Source organism: Nyctereutes procyonoides, unplaced genomic scaffold (genome assembly GCF_905146905.1).
Source record: "Nyctereutes procyonoides isolate TBG_1078 unplaced genomic scaffold, NYPRO_anot_genome, whole genome shotgun sequence".
NCBI lineage: Eukaryota > Metazoa > Chordata > Mammalia > Carnivora > Canidae > Nyctereutes > Nyctereutes procyonoides.
The window spans coordinates 68460189-68481823 of NW_026575046.1; the positions used below are offsets into that span (position 1 = coordinate 68460189).

Here is a 21635-nt window from a genome sequence, read left to right on the forward strand (position 1 = left end):
TATAGAAAAAAGGCCAAAATGGGAGACGCTAGGCTTATGAATTGAAAAATCCCAGTCACCATGTAGATGACTGATACATAGGTCAGTATGATTACTAGCAGTCAAGCTAAGTTCCCACTTTGTTACATATTCCTTCCCAATAATCCCGATTGTTCTTTTTTTCTTTTTGTATTATTATTTTTTAATTTTTTCCTTTTTATTTGAATTCTTGATGTATAGGAAGAGATTGAGAGTGGAAGAATTTGGGTAAAAAGAGAATACAGTTGATTTGGTTCACAAAAGAAAGGGTCAAGGGGATCCCTGGGTGGCTGAGCGGTTTAGCGCCTGTCTTCGGCCCAGGGTGTGATCCTGGAGTCCTGGGATCAAGTCCCACGTCGGGCTCCCAGTATGGAGCCTGCTTCTCCCTCTGCCTGTGTCTCTGCCTCTCTCTGTGTCTATCATGAATAAATAAATAAGATCTATTAAAAAAAAAAAAAGAAAAAAGAAAAGAAAGGGTCAAAAAATGAATAACTTGAAAAAGACTGGGAGAATAATAGCTAACATTTTTTTTAACATTTAGATATAATATTTTGTATATGTTGGGAATTATTTTAAGCCTTTATTTACATATATTAACTCATTTAAGCTTCATAAAACCTAATTTGGGTAATGACTTATTGTGATGTCCGTTTTATAGATTTTGAAGCTGACACCCAGGTTAGGTAACTTGCTCAAGGTCACACAGCTAGTTAGTGGTAGAGTCTAATTTGAACTCAATCAGGCTCAATCTAGAGTCCATACTCATAAGTTCTTTTGACCATTTGATCAGTTTTGATCATAAGTCAAAACCAAATACTTTAAAAATAATAAATTACTGAAATGAGAAAAGTTCAACCCCATGAAAATAATGCTGGTGCTAGATTACTTGACAGGTAGACTACACCCATGCTTAAGTCCCCAGCAAAGCTGGGACTTTTGTTATTTTGAAAAAGGATTGATGCAGTCATTGTGAGGAAAATCAGAACGTAGTTGGATATCCTCAAACTTACTTTACAGTGTAATAGTATTTTTAGTTTGAACAATGCAAGATATCATAATCTTTTTTGTAGTTAGGGTTTGTAGAAGTCTACATCTAGCCCTGTAGAGGGGTTCATAGTTTAATACTTAGAGTGAAGGGTATTTCTTACCTCCCTTTACCTCCTTGTTCTAAAAATAAGTAAACATTTAAAGTCACTAATTAGGGATCCCTGGGTGGCGCAGCGGTTTGGCGCCTGCCTTTGGCCCTGGGCGCGATCCTAGAGACCCTGGATCGAATCCCACGTCGGGCTCCCGGTGCATGGAGCCTGCTTCTCCCTCTGCCTGTGTCTCTGTCTCTCTGTGTGTGACTATCATAAATAAAAAAAAAAAAAAATAAAGTCACTAATTAGTTTTCAAGATTTAAGAGTGCATAATTATTAAAAATCCTCTGCTTACATTCCAGGGTTTATTTATTTATTTATTTTTAATGTTTTTATTTATTTATTCATAGACACGGAGAGAGAGGCAGAGACACAGGCAGAGGGGGAAGCAGGCTCCCTGCAGGGAGCCCGATGTGGGACTCGATCCAGGGTCTCCAGGATCACACCCCAGGCTACAGGCAGCACCAAACTGCTGTGCCACTGGGGCTGCCCGCAGGGTTTAAAATTACATTGAAATCATGAAGTTGTTGGGAGTCCCAACATGAAGTTGTCCATGAGTCCTAGGTGGCTTAGCCGGTTAAGCATCTGCCTTCAGCTCAGGTCTTGATACTAGGGTCCTTGGATCAAGTCTCACGTTGGGCTTCTGGTTCAGCAGGGAGCCTGCTTCTCCCTCTCCCTACTGCTTGTGCTCTCTCCCGAATAAATAAATAAATAAAATCTTAAAAAAAAAGAGAGAGAAATCATTAAGTTGTTTTCAGGATTTGCCTTTGGCTCAGGTCATGATCTCTAGGTCCTGGGACTGAGTGCAGTGTAGGGCTCTTGGCTCAGTGGGGTGGGGAATCTGCTTCTCTCTCTGTGCCTCTCTCCTCTCTCTTGTTTTCTCTCTCTCAAATGAATAAATAAAATCTTTAAAAAAAAAAAACTAACAACAAAACTTGGTGATTTTTATAATCTTGTGTAACAATTCAACTGTAGGGATCCCTGGGTGGCTCAGCGGTTTGGTGCCTGCCTTCGGCGCAGGGTGTGATCCTGGAGTCCCTGGATCGAGTCCCACATCGGGCTCCTTGCATAGAGCCTGCTTCTCCCTCTGCCTGTGTCCTTGCCCCCCCCCTTTCTCTCTCTCTGTGTATCTCAAGAATAAAATCTCTAAAAAAAAAAAAAAAACAAACAATTCAGCTGTAAAAATTTGAGAATCAGATTGGCTTTTTCAACAATTCATGCATTACGCAGCATCCCATCTAGCAAGTAGAAAGGAGATCTGGGGAGCTATGCAAAATGGAAAGCTTTTATAGCCAGTAGAGGGAAGAGATAAAGAAAGAGGGGGGCAAATTCTAAGTATTAAGACTTGATTTGGTGACATGGGCTTAGCACAAGTGACTCCATTTTGGGCCTGTGGTTTCTTTCTTTTTAATTTTTATTTTTTTAAGATTTTATTTATTTATTCATGAGACACAGAGAGGGAGAGGCAGAGACATAGGCATAGGGAGAAGCAGGCTCCATGTAGGAAGCCGGATGCATGACTCAATCGTGAGACTCCGGGATCATGCCCTGAGTCAAAGGCAGATGCTCAACCACTGAGCCACCCAGGCATCCCTCTTTTCTTTTTTGCCTTAAACTTGTTTCATTTTAACAAATGTTAACATGTTTTTTCTTTAGGAAGATTTGATTGATTTTTTTAAATTTAAAAGAAATCCATAAAAACATGGCAAAATAAACTGGCTAAAAAATTGCAAAACTAGATCACAAATTTAGCATCCTGGAACCATTGGCATTATTTTTTTTACCGTTTTCTGATATATAATTAGGTTATGCCAATTCCTCAGTCTGACTCATGGTCCTGCCACTTCCTGTCTTGCAACTTTTAAGCTAATGCCCCCTTTACATTTATAAATTTCTAAGCATACTCATTTTCTACCAATTTATCATTTGCTACTTTAAGTCACAATCATTTCATGTTAAGCCACCTGAAGCCAGTAAGACAACTAGAAGGAAAGAAGAAATAGGGGATCCCTGGGTGGCGCAGCGGTTTTGCGCCTGCCTTTGGCCCAGGGCACGATCCTGGAGACCCGGGATCGAATCCCATGTCGTGCTCCCGGTGCATGGAGCCTGCTTCTCCCTCTGCCTATGTCTCTGCCTCTCTCTCTCTGTGTGTGACTATCATAAATAAATAAAAATTTAAAAAAAAAGAAAGAAGAAATAAATGGAGTGAGAGAGAGCAAGTGGAAGAGGCAAGACCAAAGTGATGCAGGTTAGGGAAGAGAAAAAAAGGAGTTATAAAAATTAATAGCTGTTGTAAAAATGGATAGTGATGAATTGGGAAAATCCTAGCAAAATCTGAATATTAATCAAGTTGTGTTGTGTCAGCACAATCAAGCCTTAAAATGGTCAGCCTTTTGATTCTTTTGTTACACTTCTTAATATGAAATATTCCAAAATAAAATCTTAAAAAAAAAAGAACTTAGTAATCGAATGTTTTGTTTTGTTTAAAGATTTTTATTTATTTAATCATGAGAGACACAGAGAGAGAGAGAGGGGCAGAGACACAGGCAGAGGGAGAAGCAGGCTCTATGCAGGGAGCCCGACATGGGACTCGATCCTGAGTCTCCAGGATCATACCGTGGGCCAAAGGCAGCGTTAAACCGCTGGGCCACTGGGGCTGCCCTGAAAAAAATTTTAGACCAAAAAGTTAAATTAGGCCAAGAGAATGGAAATAACTTTTTTTCCTTTACTTTTTTTTTTTTTTCAGAGAGGGAGACAGGGAAAGAGTATGCATGCACAAGTGTGGGAGAGGGAGAGAGAACATCTTAAGCAGACTCCAGGCCCAGAATGGAGCCTGACTTGGGGCTTGATTTCACAACCCTGAGATTATGACCTGAGCATAAATCAAGAGTAAGTTTTGCTTAACCAACTGAGCAACCCAGGAGCTCCTAGAATGGAAATCACCTTTCAAAAAAATTAATTATTTTATGATTTTATTTACTTATTTGAGGGAGAGAGAGTATGAGCAGAGGAGAGGGGCAGAGGGAGAGGGAGAGGGAGAAGCAGACTCCCCACTGAGCAGGGAGTCCTATGCGGGGCTCAATCCCAGGACTCTGGGATCATGACCTAAGTCCCTGGTAATCACTTTATTTATTTATTTATTTATTTATTTATTTATTTATTTATTTATTTATTTTTATTTATTTATTTATTTATTTATTTATTTATTTATTTATTTATTATTATTTTTAATTTATGATAGTCACAGAGAGAGAGAGAGAGGCAGAGACACAGGCAGAGGGAGAAGCAGGCTCCATGCACTGCTAGCCCGATGTGGGACTCGATCCCGGGTCTCCAGGATCGCGCCCTGGGCCAAAGGTAGGCGCCAAACCACTGTGCCACCCAGGGATCCCCTATTTTTTTTTTTTTATTTTTTATTTTTTCCTGGTAATCACTTTAAATTGCCACTTTTATATTACTTGTTTGCTATTTTGAGTCAAAGTTGTGGCACAAACATTTTATTTTTATTTGTTAAGACTAAGAAAAAGATAAAATTTATCATGTTTAAAAGGTAGTTTGGGGCATCTGAGTAGCTTAGTCCAATAAGTGTCTAGCTTCGACTTGGGTCATGATCCCAGGGTTCTGGGCTTGAGCCCTGGGCCTGTATCAGGCTCCCTGCATTGAGGAGTCTGCTTGTCCCTCTATTTCTGCTGCTCCCTCTGCTTGTGCTCTTGCTCTCTCTGTCAAATAAATCTTTATTAAAAAAATATTAAAAAATATAAGGTAGTATTACAAGTCTATATAGGCATCTGGTTGACTCATTTGGTGAAGCATGTGACTCTTCATCTCAGGGTGTGAGTTTGAGCCCCACACTGGGTGTAGAAATTACTTAAAATCTTAGGGACATCTGGGTGGCTTGGTTGGTTGAGTGTCCAGCACTTAGTTTTGGCTCAGGTAGTGATCTCAAGGGTGGTGGGATTGAGTGCTCAGTAGGGAGTCTGCTTGGGGATTCTCTCCCTCTGCCCCTCCCTCCAGTCACATGCATACACACTCTCTCAAATAAATGTTTAAAAAAAATGAAATCTTGGGGCACCTGGGTGGCTCAGTCAGTTAAGTGTCTCCCTTCAGCTCGGGTCATGATCCCAGGGTCCTGGGATTGAGCCCCATGTTGGGCTCTCTGCTCAGCAGGGAGCCTGCTTCTCTCTCTCCCTCTACCTGCTGCTCCACTTGCTTATGCATGCTGTCAGATAAATAAAATCTTTTTTAAAAAAGCCTACATAAAAAAAATAAAATAAAAAATTAAAAAGCCTACATAGAAAAAGGAAGTCATGACAATACCTTGCACTCTTCCTTTCCAACCTGAGCCCAGAATGGCTCTGCAAAAGAAGGGTGGTGAAAAGAAGGCTATTCTCTTGACCACAAGGTAGTGACCAGGAAACACACCCTTACCATTCACAAATATATCTATGGAGTGGGCTTCAAGAGCATGTGCCTCATCTACTTAGAGAAATCCCGAAATTTTCCCTGAATGAGATGAAAACTCCAGATGTGCACATTAACATTAGACTCAACAAAACTATGTGGGCCAAAGGAATTAGGAGTGTCCCTCATTCTGTATCCATGTGAGGTGGTTCAGAAAACATAATGAGGATAAAGATTTATCAAAGAAGCTATATATTTGTTGGTTACCTATATACTATATAGATAACCACTTTGAAAATTCTGGCACCACTTTAAAAATCTAGCACCACTTTCAAAAATCTATACAATCAATGTGAATGAGAACTGACAATTGAATGTCAAATAAAGTTAAAAAACCACCAAAAAAGGGGAGGGGGTCATATAAGAAACAAGCCAAAATAAGAGAGAATGTTCTTTGTCAATCAAATGCTGGGAAAATTATCCAATAATTGAATATTCTAATTATCTAATATTTAATACTTCTGAGAAGTCAGGAAAATAAGACTTTTTTTAAGATTATGTTTCTTTTACTTTTTTTTTTTTATTCATGATAGGCACACACAGTGAGAGAGAGAGAGGCAGAGGGAGAGGGAGAAGCAGTCTCCATGCACCGGGAGCCTGACGTGGGATTCGATCCCGGGTCTCCAAGATCGCACCCTGGGCCAAAGGCAGGCGCTAAACAGCTGTGCCACCCAGGGATCCCGGAAAATAAGACTTTTATTCTTATGGCTGACATTTATTACAAATTGGTACAATCTTTCTGGAAGACAATTTCTATTAAAAGCTTTATTCTTGGGCAGCCTGGGTGGCTCAGCGGTTTAGCGCCGCCTTCGGCCCAGGGTGTGGTTCTGGGGACCGGGGATCAAGTCCCATGTCGGGCTCCCTGCATGGAGTGGAGCCTGCTTCTCTCTCCGCCTGTGTCTCTTCTGCCTCTCTTTCTCTGTCTCTCAAGAATAAATAAATAAAATCTAAAAAAAAAAAAAGCTTTATTCTTTGCCCTAATAATTCTGTTTTAGGAATTTATCTATAATGGAAATGATGCACAAAAATATTTATCTAAAAGGTCATTCACAAAAGCATTTTTTGCAATTATAGTATCATGTAGCAAATAATGGAGCATATGGCAAATTCGATTAGTCTAAAGTCACCTAAAAGACTAAGGTGATTATTTTAATAAATTAAGTTACATCCAGGTATTGTTTTTCTCACATGGGAAGATGTTCACAACGTAATGTACAGTAGAAAAAATTGACTACAAAATAGAATTATAGTTTTTAAATTTATTTTTTATTTTGTAGTAATCTCTACACCTATTGTGGGGCTTGAACTCATGACCCTAAGATCAAGAATTGAATGCTGTACTGACTGAGCCAGCCAGCTGCCCCAGAATTACATTATTATAAGTTTTAAGCACGTATGTGTTTACATGTGTGTAAATGTACATATATAAAGGTTTGGGATATTATATATTTAGGTGCTTGTTAATGGTGGATAAATATGTGTATGTTTAATATTTTATTATCTATTTTTTTCTAATTTTTCTACACTGAACATACATTTTTTTTTTTGAGAAGTAAGGAAATCTATTTTACAAAAATAGATTTTTGCTACATCAAAACAAAAAGGTTCTGGGGCCCTTGGCTGGCTCAGTGTGCAATACTTGATCTCAAGATTGTGTGTTTGAGCCCCACGTTGGGTGTGGAGATTACTTCAAAATAAAATTTAAGAAAATAAATAAATTGGGGCACATGGGTGGCTCAGTTAAGTGTCTGACTTTAGCTCAAGTCATCATCTCAGGGTCCTGGGATCAAACCCCATGTCCCCACTCAGGGGAAAGTCTGCTTGTCCCTCTGCCCCTGCCCCTTCCCCTGTCCATGCTCTCTCAAATAAATTTTAAAAAATAATAATAAATAAAAAGCTCTGTACAGTGAAGGAAACTACCAACAAAAGTAAAAAACAGGGGCACCTGGGTGGCTCAGTCGGTTAAGCTTCTGCCTTCTGCTCAGGTCATGATCCTGGAATCCTGGCATTGAGCCCCAAGTCATGCTCCCTGCTTGGCACAGAGTCTGCTCCTCCCTTTGCCTCTCACCACACTCGTGTTCTCTGTCTCACGCTTACTCTTGCTTCATCTCTCAAATAAAATCTTAATTTTAAAAAAAGAATGGCTAAAATAAACTCAAGAAACAAGTATTGGCAATAATGTGGAGAGAAAGGTACCCTTGTGCACTGTTGGTGGGAATGCAAACCAGTCATTGTGGAAGACCGTATGGAAGTTAAAAATAAAATTACCATTTGATCCAGTAATTCCACTACTGCATATTTATCCAAGGAATACAATACAAGGAATACATGTTGAATCCCTAAAACTTTAATTCCAAAAAATGTATGCACACCTATGTTTATTGCAGCATTATTTAGAATAGCCAGATTATGGAAGCAGCCCAAGTGGATAAAGAAGATGTGAGAGATACACACAGGACTATTATTAAACTGTTAAAAAAAAAAAGAAAAGAAATCTTGCCATTTGAAACGGCATAGATGGAGCTAGAGAATATAATGGTAAGCAAAATGAGAGAGAAAAATACCAAATGATTTCACTTATATGTGGAATTTAGGAAACAAAACAAATGAACAAAGAGGGAGAATAAAAGAAACCAGAATAAAAAACTACCAAAAAAACCCCCACAAAACCAGAGTCCACTATAGGGAGCAAAAGATGGCTTTAGTGGAGGTAAATGGGGGGGATGTAGGTGAAGTAGGTAAAGGGGATTAGGAGTATATTTATCTTGATGAGCACTGAGTAATGTATAGAATTGTTGAATCCCTATACTGTACACCTGAATCTAATTTAACACTGTATGTTAACTATCCTGAAATTAAAATAAAAATTTTAAAAAGTAAAACTTCTTTTAAAGATAGATGATTTAATTAAAAATAGCTCAGTTGGATAGTTTATGCAATTTGAAAATTATTATATTGATGAAAATCTAGAACTTAATACTAAATTTGCTTATCAAATTTTTATTCCTAAAACAAATTTTTTCTATGACTATGAGCATTTATATTTTTATTATGTTTCATCAACAACAAATTTACCAAAACACTAAAAAGAAAATAATGATCATGCTTTGAAGTTTAGAAAAATGCCTTTATTTTATTTTTATAAGGATCTCTTTGGTAGGTAAAGCATGTCTTCATTTTAAGATTAGAGATAATTAAAAAAAAAAAGATTAGAGATAATAAGTAAAAAGTCAAATATCTTGCCTAGTGCTAGGAAATAGTTTTTCCTTTCTGGTATCCTACCTGGAAATAGACAAGAAATAGAATTTAAAAAGTACTCATGATCCACCTATACTGTACTATTTTGGTATTAATAACATAACTTCACAGTGGGAAGAACTTGGAAATATTTTACAAACTGACCCTTTGCTTACAAGGTTGTTTTTCAGCTGATGGTATTATGATATAATTCTATTAGTAATATCATTTTTTATTTCATTAGATTTTCATCATTGCTATAATTTGAGAGCAATATATATTTATATATTTCCTATCATTAGTAGTATATATATATATTAGTATATATATTAGTAGTATATATATATAGTATACTATATATATTTGTATAGTATACTTATACATTAGTAGTATATATATGTGTATATATATGCATATTCTTTTACATTTAAGTTTCTACTTTTTTTTTTCAGGTATGACTGCAGTTATCTGTACTTACCCTCTTGATATGGTGAGAGTACGCCTAGCTTTCCAGGTGAAAGGGGAACACACTTACACAGGAATTATTCATGCATTCAAAACAATTTATGCAAAGGTATTTCACATTTACTTTTCTCATCTGTCTTGTTTTATTTTTTAATGTAAGCTCTGTGCCCAACATGGGGCTTGAACTCTTGACTACAAGATCAAGAGTCTTAAGCTCTGCTGAGCCAGCCAGGTGCCCCTTTAATGTGTCCTTTTATATTTAAAAAAATATTTTGAATGTTATTTAAACTTTTATTTATGAATGATATTAATGATTATGATACATCTATGTTTCAGGGTGGGTCCCAGAGTAATTTTTTCTATTGTAACATATGCTTTTGCTTTTTGATGTTTATAATGATAAGCACAATGTTAATCTCACTTCTAATTTTTCTTCATTCAAAAGGAGGGCGGTTTCCTTGGATTTTACAGAGGCCTGATGCCCACTATATTAGGAATGGCTCCATATGCAGGTATTTTGAAATTTGGCAGAATCTTTTATTAGTTTTTCCTAATAATGATTTTTAAATTTTAGCATTTTGTATCAAACCCCTATTCCATCTGGATTTGGTTTTTCCCTCCTTAAGGATAAACATTTGACCCAGCACCATTTATTAAATAGTCCCTCCTTTCCCCAGTGACCTATAGTGCTATTTCTAAAAATACTTAATAGAGTACAGTTTTACACGTCTTTATATTTGGTGGACAAGTCCCTTTACCTTATGCCTTTTTTTTTTTTTTAAGGAATGTAAGAACTATAAATATTCCATGCACGGTTTTGATTTTGCACAAAAACCCCATTAGGATTTTTTTTTAATATTTTTATTTATTTATTCATAGAGACACAGAGCGACAGAGAGAGGCAGAGACACAGGCAGAGGGAGAAGCAGGCTCCCTGCAGGGAACCCGATGTGGGACTTGATCCTGGGTCTCCAGGATCACACCCTGGGCTGCAGGTGGCGCTAAACTGCTGCGCCACCGGGGCTGCCCCCCATTAGGATTTTGAATGAAGTTTTTACAGATCTTGGACATTTTTGTTAGACATATTTATAGATACCATTTAAGCTCTGTTGTGTCTTTTGGAAAATTACATTTTCAGTCTATTGCTTGATTTAATTTTATATCATCTTATAGCTAGTCATTATCCTACTTGTTGATTAATTATAGTCAGCCACCGTGTTACTTGTAGATGCTTTGGGGTTTCTGTGTGGGGAATTCATATTCTGTACAAATAATATCATTTTTCTATTTCCATTCTAATCCTTATTTCCTTATTTATTTATGTTTATCTTAGCTACTGTAATAGCTAAGGACCTACGGTGCAGCAGTGAATAGAAGTGATGATACTGGGCATTTTGGCTCCTTAATGATTTTATTTTTTTTTATTTTTTATTTTTTTTAAATTTTTTATTTATGATAGTCACAGAGAGAGAGAGAGAGAGAGAGAGAGAGAGAGAGAGAGAGAGAGGCAGAGACACAGGAGGGGGGAGAAGCAGGCTCCATGCGCCGGGAGCCCGACGTGGGATTCGATCCCGGGTCTCCAGGATCGCGCCCTGGGCCAAAGGCAGGCGCTAAACCGCTGCGCCACCCAGGGATCCCTCCTTAATGATTTTAAAGGGACTGTTTGTAATACTTCTTCACTTAGCATAATGTTCATGTATGGCGTTAAGGAAGTTTTGGTAAGAATTTTTATCTGAATTGGTGTTGAATTTTATCAGACACCCTTTCCTTCATATATGGAGGTGATCATATAGTTTTCTCCCTTAATCTGTTAATACAATTGAAATTAATAGATGTTTTAAGATCAACCCAAATTGGTTATGACATAACGACCTTTTTATATTGCATTGAATCAAGTTTGCTAATTTTTTTTAGAAGTTTTACATCTGTATTCCTAAATGAGATTAGCTTGTTAATTTTCTTTTCTTGTAATATCTTTGTGTGGTTTGGGTATCAAGGTTATATAGATCTCATAAATGAGTTGAAGAGTATTTCCTCATTTTCCATGTTCAGAAATAATCTCCATAAAAAGATTAGAATTATCTGTTTCTTGAAAGTTTTCATTGTGGATGATTTTTATTTTTAAATTTTATTATTTTTTAAGGATTTTATTTTTTTATTCATGAGAGACAGAGAGCGAGAGGCAGAGACACAGGCAGAGGGAGAAGTAGGCTCCATGCAGGGAGCCTGATGGCAGGACTCGATCCCGGGACTCCAGAATCATGCCCAGGGCCAAAGGCAGGCACTAAACGGCTGAGCCACCCAGGGATTCCCAGTGTAGGACCATTCAGGTTTTTCTCTTTTGTGAACCATTTTTGGTAGTTCATACCTTTCTTCACCATTTTCAACTTGACCCTTTGGTATTAGTTTTCAATTTTTTGGCAAAAGATTTCCCTTATTTTTCAAAGGTTTTTACATCTGCTCTATTGTGTCCCTTTTTTCATTTTTATTTGTTTTATCAGTTATTATATTTTGCAAAGAATCAGTTTTGACTTTTGTTTTCTTCTCTAGTCTACCTTTATTTTCCATTTCATTGATTCTTGTTCATTTCTTATCTCCTTCCTCAGTTTTATTCTTCAGTTGGATTCTTGCTTCATTCATTTTCAACCTTTGGGGTTTTTTTTTCCTAATGTAGGCCTTCGCCTCACCCTACCCCCCAAATCCTGCTTTAGCTGCATTACATGAGTTTATTATTTTACTGTTTTTACTTAAAATGTGGAAATTTTCAAACATATTCAAAAGTAGACAATAAAAGAGCCACCATTCACCTAGCACCTACCTTCAACAATGATCAAATCAAGACCAGTCTTGTTTCATCTATGCCCCTAAAAACTCTCCTTTTATCCCATATTGTTTTAAAGTCGTTTTATTTCATCCATAGTATTTCAGGATTCAGCTCTCTATGCTCTTTTTTTAAAGCATAATCACACACCATTATGAACTTTAAAAAAAATTCTCAGTATCATCTAGTATATTATCATTGTTCAAATCCCCACCTCCTCCCCTTAACTCATGATTAGTTTTTGGACATATCCAAGTTAATATTTGCCTAGTATATCTTTTTTCATCCTTTTATTTTCTACCTTTTCATGTCTTTATGTTTTAAGTATTTCTTTTGCAACCATTATGTAACTGATTATTTTTAAAAATCTGGTCTGTAAAATCTTTGTCAATTTACCCACCTAATAGTTGTGATTTTTCATACATTTGTACTTTCTATCCTTTGCTATTTGATTTCTACCTATGGCTTTTCTTTTCATGTTTTAAAATATATCTGTCTTATTTTTCTGAACCCTTCCCTTACCCATTCTTTTATAAATATGTAAATTTATTTTGCTCCCTCCTATGGTTGGTGGCCTTTAATTATGACCCCATTACTTGACCATAATCTCTGAGTTTCAGACCCAGCGATTCCATCTTCTGCAGACCCAGTGGCATGATCCATCTCAATAGCTTTGTGGCTCTTGGCTTCATTATATAGAGTCACTTCACCACTCTCATGGTCCTATATCTCCCAAGTGGGCTCCAGCTTATGTTGTTGGAAGGCTATAGTCCCCGGGTTCTCCTTCTCATCCTTTTTTGCAACAACAATAGCAATGACAAAGTCATTCAGAATACCTAGATTGCCATTATGTTGGAAGCAGAACTCTGTAATTTTTTTGCTCTATTTTCTACTCTAAGTTTTTTGTTTTTAAAATAGATTTTAACCTAATTATAGTATATATATAATTTTATTTCTCCATTTCTCAAACATTTTTCATATATTTGAATACTCTTCACAAATGTCATTTTTATTAGTTGTATCATATTTCACTGAATATTATTCCACATTTAGGTATTTCTGATTTTTCCAACTTACATTTAATTTGCTATGTATTTCCTCACTGTGAGCTTTTTCAAATTTTAGATTGCCTTTATTTTATTTTTTGTTTTTTAAAGATTTTATTTATTTACTCATGCGAGACACAGAGAGAGAGAGAGGCAGACACACAAGCAGAGGGAGAAGCAGGCTCCGTGCAGGGAGCCTAACGTGGGACTCTATCCCGGGCCTCCAGGATCAGTCCCTGAGCTGAAGATGGCACTAAACCACTGAGCCACCCATGCTGCCCTAGATTAAGTCTTTAAAATAGATTTCCCAAATATAAAAGTATATGAATATTCTATAATTGTATGCCATCAATTCAAATATTATATAAGAATTTTGTATAAAGAATAAATGCATATATTGAAGTATTCTCCTCGACTGAATTTTTGTTAGTGCTCATTTCTTGTTAAGTATAGAGCATACTTTAAATATATTTTAAAATTTAATAGGTATCAAGTTACCTTGAGTATAGTTGATAGGATTGCTTAAATTCTATTCTTGATTTTGTGAAAGTAAGACTTTAATGGGTCTATTATAAAATCATGTAAATGTTCACACACCAAGTGCGTGTTATTGATAATTTAATATTTATTAGATTTCACTAATTCATATTGGATTTCGTGATCCAATATGAACATTTCTCTCATGGTCACAACTCTTCATTTGAGACAAAATTAGACACTGAGTTAAAAAAACAATTTCTTTGTCACTTCTGAAGTTTTCACCTTTATCTTATCATGATCATTATTGTAAATATAAGTTGCCATATTTACTTGTAATTATTAATCATGAATTTAACTTTTACTCATGTGAAACCTTGGGAAACTACTTAATTTTATTAATACATAAGATGGCATTTATAACCAACTCTGCCTTTTTATTCAGTAAACTACAGCATATATTAGCGTGTGAAAACCATGCCTATAATTTTTATAGGTAGTTATTTTGTCATCTCTAGGTTATTTATAAACATTAATTAAACCTTTTTCTTTTATATTAAGCCAAACATCAGAAATCAGGAAATGTATAGTTTGTTTCTTGAGTTAATTGTTTATTATGAAGAATGGTGTCTTTTCATGGTTCATGTAATGTTAAAAGCATTCTGGTGTATTTATATTTTGTTTTTCAGGTGTTTCATTTTTTACTTTTGGTACCTTAAAGAGTGTTGGGCTTTCCCATGCTCCTACCCTTCTTGGCAGACCTTCATCAGACAATCCTAATGTCTTAGTTTTGAAAACCCACATAAACTTACTTTGTGGTGGTGTTGCTGGAGCAATAGCACAAACAATATCGTAAGTCTCTTCATCAACTTAATTCAATCAAATTGCAATTTCTCAATCTTGATTTTCAGTGTCAGTTAAATCATTTTATTTTTTCTAATAGATTATTAAAACACAGGATCCCTTGCAAAATATAAGCAGTAATCTAATACATTTTTCCAGATGTACCTGCACTTTAAGCATATTATAAATAATTAGATGCCATGTTGACCGATTAGTTTGAACCTATCAAAATTTTTGTGGATTCATATAAAAGAAAGAGGGCCACTTGGCTGGATCAGCTGATAGAGTCTGCAACTCTTGAGCTTGGAGTTTTAAGTTCAAACCCCATATTGGGTGTAGAGATTAGTTAAAAATAAAATCTTTAAAACAAAAATTTTTTTTAATGAAAGAAAAAAAAGAAAGTAAGCTATAAAGAATTACTAATTCTTCATATTTTCTCATGAATTTGCCTTTATGGGTTTTTGAAATTTGAGTCATTTGTGTGTGTTTGTGAAAGAGAGAGAGAGAGAAAGAATGAGAGAGAGAGTGAAGGAGAGGAGGCACTTTTCTGGCACTAAATCTTGAAGGCCTCCTTTGTGCCAGGCAGTGTAGTAGGCTTTGAGATACTTGCTAAAGGAAAAACAAAGTTATTTTCTCAACAAGCCTATATTCTTAAGACAGTGGCAATACAATGGAGTTATATATTAATATAAGTTGTAGTGGGAATATAGATAAAGGTATTACTATATTTTAATTGGAAAGGTAACTTCCAAGAATTTCCCAGCCCAAGAGAGATTGAGTAGATGAGATAAAAAGAGGCTGGAACACTTGCAGGAGCTTTTCACGAACGTGAAGAAAAGCTTTCTGTGACTGAGGAATATCCTGAGAAACAGGAAGTAATAGTGTCACAAAGACAAAAAAGAGTATCCAACGAAAAAGAAAAGTCAAAGTAAGATAAATACTGAAACATAAGGTGTTTATTGGACTTTACAATTAAGGATTGCCTTTGTGAAACCAGATTCAGTGTACTTGTCTGTAGAAGCAAATCATACTAGGTTGAAGGTAAAGAAGAAAAGGTATGTTGGTTTATTTTTGAAAACCTGGCTGTGGGGAGAGGGGCGGTGGTGGGGCTGGAAGCGCAGGAAGTCCCCAAGTCCCCAATGTAGCCCTCTTGTGAGCTCGCGGTATTTTCCTTAAATGATCGAGCTCCGCTTGGCACAGCTGACTCGGAGCCTGAGAGGATTATGAAAACGTGTGGGGTAAGGTGGGGCTGGGGACCGGGGTGGGGAGGCAGGGAGGCGGGGGTGGTTGGGGAGGCCCTTGCCCCATAGCTGCGAGCCCCGGTCGATGATGACGTGACCACTGCACAATCTGAGTTCTAGGAACCAGATGATGGAGTGGATGCTGAGAGCCGACTGAGACCTGGGGGGGGGGGGGGGGTGTGAAAACCTGGCTGTGGAACCTGGCTCATTTATAGAAACATGATCACTCTCCAGCTGTTCTGATTCTCTTCTTGCTTTTACTGCCTTTTTTCTTTGCTACTCACTTGTAATTTAGATTCTTAAGATCTGCCTTTTTTCTCTCACTTCTTTTCTTAGGCTATATACTATACCTCTTGACTCTTACCAGGTCCAAAGGCTTCCTCTCGGTCCTTTTGCTTCCTTCCAATTGTTCTAATTCTGGGTTTTTTGTCACAGTACCCTCTCTTGGCGATCAACTTTCCCAGCCTTCGCTTTTCAGTTTTCAGGTGTCCTGCTGATTCATGTCCTCCTCTTCCTACCTATCCATGCTGATTTTTTTTAAGGCCCTTGCCTGAGTTTAATCCTCTTCTCTTCCTATAAATATCTAGAATAGTTCATCTATCTTTATGGTTTCAGTGGTCACTTCTGCACAGATAACAAATTCTATTTAAGTCTCCTATTACTGTCTCTCCATTACTTCTCTAGCAGGCTCTTGGATGTTTCTACTTGGACTTCTGCCATCACTGCAAACTTCATAGTTCAGACATTACTTGTCTTTCTCCTGGTGACAATCCTCAGCTCCTAGCTTTACTGTTTGTTACTATAACCATGAACCTTCTAGCCCTGGAAATACCTTGAAATCAATTTTCATATTGTACGTTTTCAATTAGCATTCTGTCTTGTTTTTTACTGTAGAATACTGCCTAGAGTGCTTTTTTTCTTTCTTTCCCATTGTTATTTCCCTTGTACCTGGTCTTCTTACATTCTCTCCTTTCTACTAACCAATTCCTTGTACTCACATACATCTTTTCTCTGAAACTGAATCTTTCGGGTTGAGGTTTTTGTCCCTTAATTCCCATAAAGTTCCTTCCTCTTACAACCTTCATTAAAAAATAATTCCTGGAGATGCTTTTAAAATGTATATGGAACTTCAGTGATTGGTAATGTTATTTCTTAAGCTGTTTGGTTACAAAATGTAGTTTCTTTTTAATTACAACATTTCATTGTAAATATAAATGTATATAAAAGTATTTTACTGTTTTTGTTGTGTATCACTTAGGTATATATTAAGTTACCACGGAGATCTTTGAATAGGAAAGTAGAAAGTAGCTCTGTGATACTGGAGAATGTCTCTAAGATTCAATTTTTTTTTAAGGTTTTTTTTTTAAGATTTTACTTATTTATTCATGACAGACTCAGAGAGAGAGAGAGAGAGAGAGAGAGAGAGAGAGGCAGAGACACAGGCAGAGGGAGAAGCAGCCTCCATGCAGGAAGCCTGGTGTGGGACTCAATCCCAGGTCTCCAGGATCACACCCCGGGCCAAAGGTGGCGCTAAACCACTGAGCCACCGGGGCTGCCCAAGATTCAGTTTTCTTTCTTTCTTTTTTATTTTTTTAAAAGATTTTATTTTTTTATTCATAGACACAGAGAGAGAGGGGCAGAGACACAGACAGAGGGAGAAGCAGGCTCCACGCAGGGAGCCCGATGTGGGACTCGATCCCAGGTCTCCAGGATCACACCCCAGGCTGCAGGGTTTTCTTAATGGTGGGATGATAGTACCTATTTCATGTAGTTTTGAAGATGGAATGAGATAATTTACATAAATTGTTTAGCACAGAACCTAACACAGGTAGTCAATATTAGCAAAATTAAAGGAATTTTAAAAAATCACCTGGGGTCACACTCCTAAAAAGAGGCTACTTTTATGTATTTCATTTCAGGTAATTTTTTTTACATAGAATTTTCTATCTTCTAAATGCCGTATCTGTAATTGTTTATTTTTGCCCATAAGGAAACATTTTTATTGTCTGCTATATACAGGGGGACTTGCTGAATACTCTTAGAGTAGTGGTTCTCAACTAGGGGTGATTTTGCTTCCAGTGGACATTTATTAATGTCTGGAGACAATTTTGGCTGTCAAGCCGAGGGTATGCTACTGGCATGTAGTAGGTAGAGGCCAGGGATGCACTTAAACATCCCACAGTGCACAAGATAGACCCCCATAGCTAAATATTACCTAACCTAAAATGTCAATGACAAAGTTGAGAAACCTTGTCTTAGGGTTCCAACAATGAAAAATATCCAGTTTAAATCTTCAGAAAGTGGCATTTAATTTGGCCCCGAGGAATGAATAGAACTCTATATTGAAGTGATGAGAGAGAAGAATCATCTAACCAATGGACTCACATAAGCAAAAGCAAGATCTCTGTATTGCTATTTGATTTATTCATGTGCTTATATACTCCTAGATTAGACAATAAAGGCATAGGAATGCATTCTTTCCTAAGGAAATAATATATAGGGCTTTGTAATCAAGAATTGTTGAATAGAACACTAAAAGTCATTTTTAAGTCCTTTTGCCTTTTTCTTCTTTTAGCTACCCATTTGATGTAACTCGTCGGCGAATGCAGTTAGGAACTGCTCTTCCAGAATTTGAAAAGTGCCTGTAAGTTCTCTATGTCATTGATCATTTTCTTTAGGAAATGTAATGCTTAAAGTAACCCCACTCCTGGTACCAAAATAAAATAAAATAAAATAAAATAAAATAAAATAAAATAAAATAAAATAAAATAAAATAATAAAATAAAATAAAATAAAATAAAATAAAATAAAATAAAATAAAATAAAATAAAATAAAGTAAGTAGGGAGATAGGACTGTGGTCTTACCAGTAGTCTAGATATTATTATGAAATAGTGTTGCCAGTGAATGTTACAGACATAATCCAAACAGAATAGATGTATTAATAAGCCAGGCAATTCTGTACATAGTGCTTGTACTTGGAATGAAGTGCTGCTTTATTGTGAATTTTCAGCTTATTTTTTTACACTTTCCTTCCAAAAACTAGTCAAGATGGCATTTTGGCTTCTTTTAGAAATGCTATTATGGGGGCACCTCGTGGTTCAGTTGGTCAAGCATCTGCCTTTGGATCATGATTCCAGAGTCCCAGGATTACATAGGGCTCCTTGCTCAGGAGGGAGCCTGCTTCTCATTATGCTCCTCCCCTTGCTCATGTGCTTCCGCATGTGTGCTCTCTCTGTCTCAAAATCTTTTAAAAGAAAAAACTCCTTTATAAAAAATTAAAAATGGTATTATGGATTTTGAAATTGTCTCTTCATGAGTGGGTATAAAGGTGTCATCATATAACCATTGTCTTTCAGTACCATGTGGGAGACTATGAAGTACGTCTATGGACACCATGGAATTCGAAGAGGATTATATCGTGGTTTATCTCTTAATTACATTCGCTGTGTTCCCTCTCAAGCAGTAGCTTTTACAACATATGAACTTATGAAGCAGTTTTTTCACCTCAACTAAAGAAAATCATGATTTTTTTTTTCCTTAGTAAAATCTCCGAGGGAGAAATAAAATGTTACTTTAATTTTAGGGAGAATATTACTTGAAGGGGGATATTTGCCTTGTCACAGGAACCACTGCTATTTTATACTTGATTTTTTTATTCATCACAAATCAAAAGTGCTTACTGTGCTTTTTGATGCCAAAAGTTATACCTTAGAACGTTGAAAAAATTCCTAAGCTGATGCTGGCTAATCAGTGATGTTATTTGAAACTGTTTTAAAGTGTTATTTGCAAGTAGAACAAACTTAAAATGGGATTCAAGAGCTTGCTATTGGCTTTATCATGCTTTAATTCCAAGCTTTATTTATAATCATGATTTCAAAGACTCTAACATTGGTTATTATTATTATTATTATTATTATAAATAGGCTTGGTTATATTGCAGTAGAATGATGAAAAATGAATTTTTAAGTCATATAAAACATAGCTTAGGGGGGCACCGGGCTGGCCCACCCAGAGGAGCATGCAACTCTTAATCTTGGGGTCATAATTTTGAGCCCACTTTGGGTGTAGAGATTACTAAAATTAAAAAAGAAAGTAAATTTAAAAACCTGTAGCTTAGAAGCCAGCATTGAAGATTATTCTTATCTCTCTTAACTCTGCTCCACTGCATAGAAGGACTGACAGTTTTTCTCTGTTTTTAAATAAAATAAATGTTGTATTTAAAAATTAGTCTTGTAGAAACTCAACAATAAATGAAGAATTTTCAGGTATTGCTCAACTGTTATTTCTAGGTACTATGACTGACTTAAATTTGTTTTTAAAAGTCAATGTATTCCTCAAAGGCAGTAATAATAAATACTGAATATCTTTGCTTTCAAAACAGATTAGCATTATAGATTTGTTTTTGTTAGGTCATTTGGTATACACTAGGAAATTTAAATGGACTGTGAAATATCCATTAATATAGATGTGAATGTCAAAGAATGTTTCTAAGGTATTTTATCATGATACATTGACTAGTTCTTCCATGTAAAATAATTTTAGTGCAATATAAACTTAAGTAGAAACGTAAAACATGATTTAATTGTTATTCTTCATATTAAAATAGTTTAAAATATAAGAATTCCATTTATTGTGTTTAGAACACTTTTTATCTTTTATTGTAAGCATGACAGAAATGGGAAGGGAACAATTATAATTCTGTCCAGAAATAGTGATTTGTAGAATTGATTGTGATTTTTTTTTTGATCAATGCAAACTATTTTAATTGCTCTAACTTTATAATTTTTGTATTGAGGTAAAATTGACATATAACAATATATTAGTTTCAGGTGCACAATGTAATGATTCAATATTTGTATTTACTGCAATATAATCACCACAATAAGTCTAGTTACCATCTAATTGACGTATTAGAAAACTAAGTTGAAAGTGTTATTTCTGCTTCAAATTTTGTCTGCATAAAAGATTTTGTCATGCGTTGGTAAAAATTAGATGAACTGGTTTCATTTTCAAAGTCTTTATTTTAAAATAAATATGTATCTTTGTATGATTTGTAAGTGTACCCACAGGTAGAAATATATGTGTTCTTAAAACTATTTTGTATATTTTCATTCCTGGGCTACATTGTAGCTAAATATTGTTATCAAATCTCAAGATAATTTAAATGTATAAAATAAGTATCTCGGTTATGTTATCAATAAAAAAGAACTGCAAATATTTTTTTAAATAAAAATTTGCATTCTATGTCTGTTATAGAATACATAGGATATTATTATTTTATTAATTAATTAATTTATTTATGATAGTCACAGCGGGGGGGGCGCAGAGAGAGAAGCAGGCTCCATGCACCGGGAGCCCGACGTGGGATTCAATCCCGGGTCTCCAGGATCGCGCCCCGGGCCAAAGGCAGGCACCAAACCGCTGCGCCACCCAGGGATCCCTACATAGGATATTAAAAATAAATTTTAGGGACGCCTGGGTGGCTCAGTGGTTGGGCGTCTCTGCCTTTGGCTCAGGGCATGATCCTGGATTCCCAGGATCAAGTCCTGCATCGGGCTCCTTGTGTGGAGCCTGCTTCTCCTCCTTCTGCCTATGTCTCTGCCTCTCTTTCTGTGTATCTCATGAATAAATAAATAAAATCTTTTTTTTTAATAAATAAAATCTTTAATAAATAAATAAATTTTATTTATATTTTGGCATTCTCTTTTTTTTAACTATTCACATTATTTTTAAAAACTTCACATTATTGAAGTACAAATGCTAAACATAAGTAGTCACAACAGAAGAATATTTAAAATAATGACTATATTTATATCTGATTTATTTCAGATTCATAACCCAAAGTGTATCTTGCTAGGCTATCTTCCAATGAAGATCAACTATTG

At 36.0% G+C, this 21635-nt stretch overlaps 1 protein-coding gene and 2 non-coding genes across 5 annotated transcripts in view; all 3 read left to right on the forward strand.

The window, feature by feature from the left end:
* The window catches only part of SLC25A16 (solute carrier family 25 member 16), a 50412-nt gene extending 29045 nt beyond the window's left edge, over positions 1–21367 (forward strand). For 2 of the 3 annotated variants that reach the window (XM_055325622.1, XM_055325623.1), the window contains 5 exons: positions 9308–9429; positions 9766–9832; positions 14354–14516; positions 18324–18392; positions 19107–21367. In XM_055325622.1, coding sequence (XP_055181597.1) covers positions 9308–9429; positions 9766–9832; positions 14354–14516; positions 18324–18392; positions 19107–19263 — 578 coding nt within the window. In that variant the 3' untranslated portion in view covers positions 19264–21367. Of the gene's footprint in view, positions 1–9307; positions 9430–9765; positions 9833–14353; positions 14517–18323; positions 18393–19078 lie in introns of all 3 variants that reach the window. The other variant, XM_055325624.1, reaches the window with a different exon arrangement.
* On the forward strand, positions 15633–15770 carry LOC129510027 (small Cajal body-specific RNA 17). The gene has a single exon (XR_008664484.1). It is a non-coding gene; the product is annotated as a small Cajal body-specific RNA 17 (non-coding RNA).
* LOC129510023 (small Cajal body-specific RNA 18) lies at positions 15828–15910 on the forward strand. Its single transcript, XR_008664480.1, has one exon. It is a non-coding gene; the product is annotated as a small Cajal body-specific RNA 18 (non-coding RNA).
* Positions 21368–21635: the final 268 nt, after the last annotated feature.